Source organism: Phoenix dactylifera, unplaced genomic scaffold, assembly GCF_009389715.1.
Source record: "Phoenix dactylifera cultivar Barhee BC4 unplaced genomic scaffold, palm_55x_up_171113_PBpolish2nd_filt_p 002558F, whole genome shotgun sequence".
NCBI classification, from domain to species: Eukaryota; Viridiplantae; Streptophyta; class Magnoliopsida; order Arecales; family Arecaceae; genus Phoenix; species Phoenix dactylifera.
This window is the reverse complement of record NW_024069739.1, coordinates 23,798-25,368: the sequence shown is the minus strand read 5'-3', so window position 1 is coordinate 25,368 and position 1,571 is coordinate 23,798. Positions and strand designations below refer to the sequence as shown.

Below are 1,571 nucleotides of genomic sequence, written 5' to 3'. Positions count from 1 at the left end.
ATGATTAAGAGCACGGCGCCCCATATTTGGGGACCCCGAGCCCTACAGTCGCCAAATTGCGACCCAAACTCAGCTCGGCAGGTCCGAGCATCCTCCGATCTATAGTACGATTAGCGGCTCGGTTTGAAGCATTAGAGAACAAAGACCAAAAGTTGAAAAGTATATTCATTTAAAAAAGCCCAGAGGCCAAGTACAAAATTGGGGATCGGCCGTGCGACGGGCGCGGACCGACCCCGAGTTACAAAAAATATATACAAGTCAGGGCGCGGCTTGCGCGGCACCTTCAACCGGAATCTCCCCGGGCTCGACTTCAGCGCCCTCGGCCTCGGCCCTCTCGGCGGTAGCTCCGGGCTCACCGACCTCGTTGCCTTCGGGCGCAATCTCGGGGGCGGATTCCCGAGCTGCCTCTTCTTCGGGGACCTCCGGGGCCGCCTCGGCAGGCTCTGTCCCGAGGCCCTCGACTCCAGCTCCAGGCTGAAGCAGATCCAGATCGAACTCGGGGCAGAGCTGGTGCAGCTGGTTGCGGAAGTCGTCGAACCCTTGGACAAGGCCGTTGACGGCTTCCTCCTCCAGTAGCTCCTGGAACTCCTCCGACTCTTTGAAGAGCCGGACAGCGTCTAAGGCCCGCTTCTTGGCCTCCTCCTCTCGGACTCCGAGCTGAGCCTGGAGCTCCTCGACCTTGAGCTCCGCCTCTCTTATTGCTTGCTCACGCACGGCGAGCAAGGACCGCGCCTCGGCCAGGCGAGCCTCGGAGGCCCGCAGCTCCGACCTGGCCAAAGAATGGGCAGCCTTCTCCTCGTCAAGCCCCATCGTCAGGAGCTTGGCTTCATCCTCGGCAGCGCCTACTCTAAGCAAAAGCCCCTCCTTCTGGAGCCCTAGTTCTCGTGCTCTCTTCTCGGCCTCTTCTTGGGCTCGCATGCACCGGCGAGCCCGTTCCTTGTAATCGGCACCCAGAGTGATCAGAGTGTCGACCTCGAGGAGATGCTGTAAGCGAAACAGGGGTCAGGTCGAGGACAAGTAAAGGGCTAGGTACAAAGAGTCGCTAAAGAAAAACTTACCCGAACGGCCGAGAGGCGGGCCGAATCCAGAAATTGATTCAGGCTCATGGCCTGAATCTTCGCCCTATCGGCGGGAAGGATTGCGACACGGAAGAGTTGCCGCGCCGTCTCGATGTTTTCGAGGGCGGAGTCGCCCTCGGATAGCCTCCACTCGACGGTGTAGGTCCGCTCCCCTCGTTCTTCCTCCTCTGGCGGGGCGGGAGAGCCGGGCCTCGCCGCCACCGGGGAAGGCGGCCTCGCAGGCCTTCTGCTGCTGCTCGGCTCGGATGCCGAGCCCCCGGGCCGGGTTGAAGGCCGGCCCGGTACTTGTGAAATAGGCGCAGGGCACGCCAGCACCAAGACCTCACTCCCCGAGCCTCCGGGATCGGAGCTTCGACCTCCCCTCGCGCCTTCGGAAGGGCCGACTCGGGGAGCGGCGATCTTCGCCTTTTTCTTCGGCTCCAGCGGCTCCCCCGAGAGCTCGGCGGCCCTCTTGCGGAACCGAGCATATATGACCTCGCTCTTTGTCACCAT

At 62.0% G+C, this 1,571-nt stretch overlaps 1 protein-coding gene across 1 annotated transcript; it reads right to left on the bottom strand.

Annotated features, from left to right (window-relative positions):
- Positions 1 to 258: 258 nt before the first annotated feature.
- LOC120109702 (calmodulin-regulated spectrin-associated protein 1-like) lies at positions 259 to 1,571 on the bottom strand. Its single transcript, XM_039123409.1, has 2 exons — positions 1,059 to 1,571; positions 259 to 984 (listed from the first exon to the last, which is right to left on the bottom strand). Exons 1-2 carry the CDS (start codon positions 1,569 to 1,571, stop codon positions 259 to 261), a joined length of 1,239 nt encoding a protein of 412 aa, XP_038979337.1.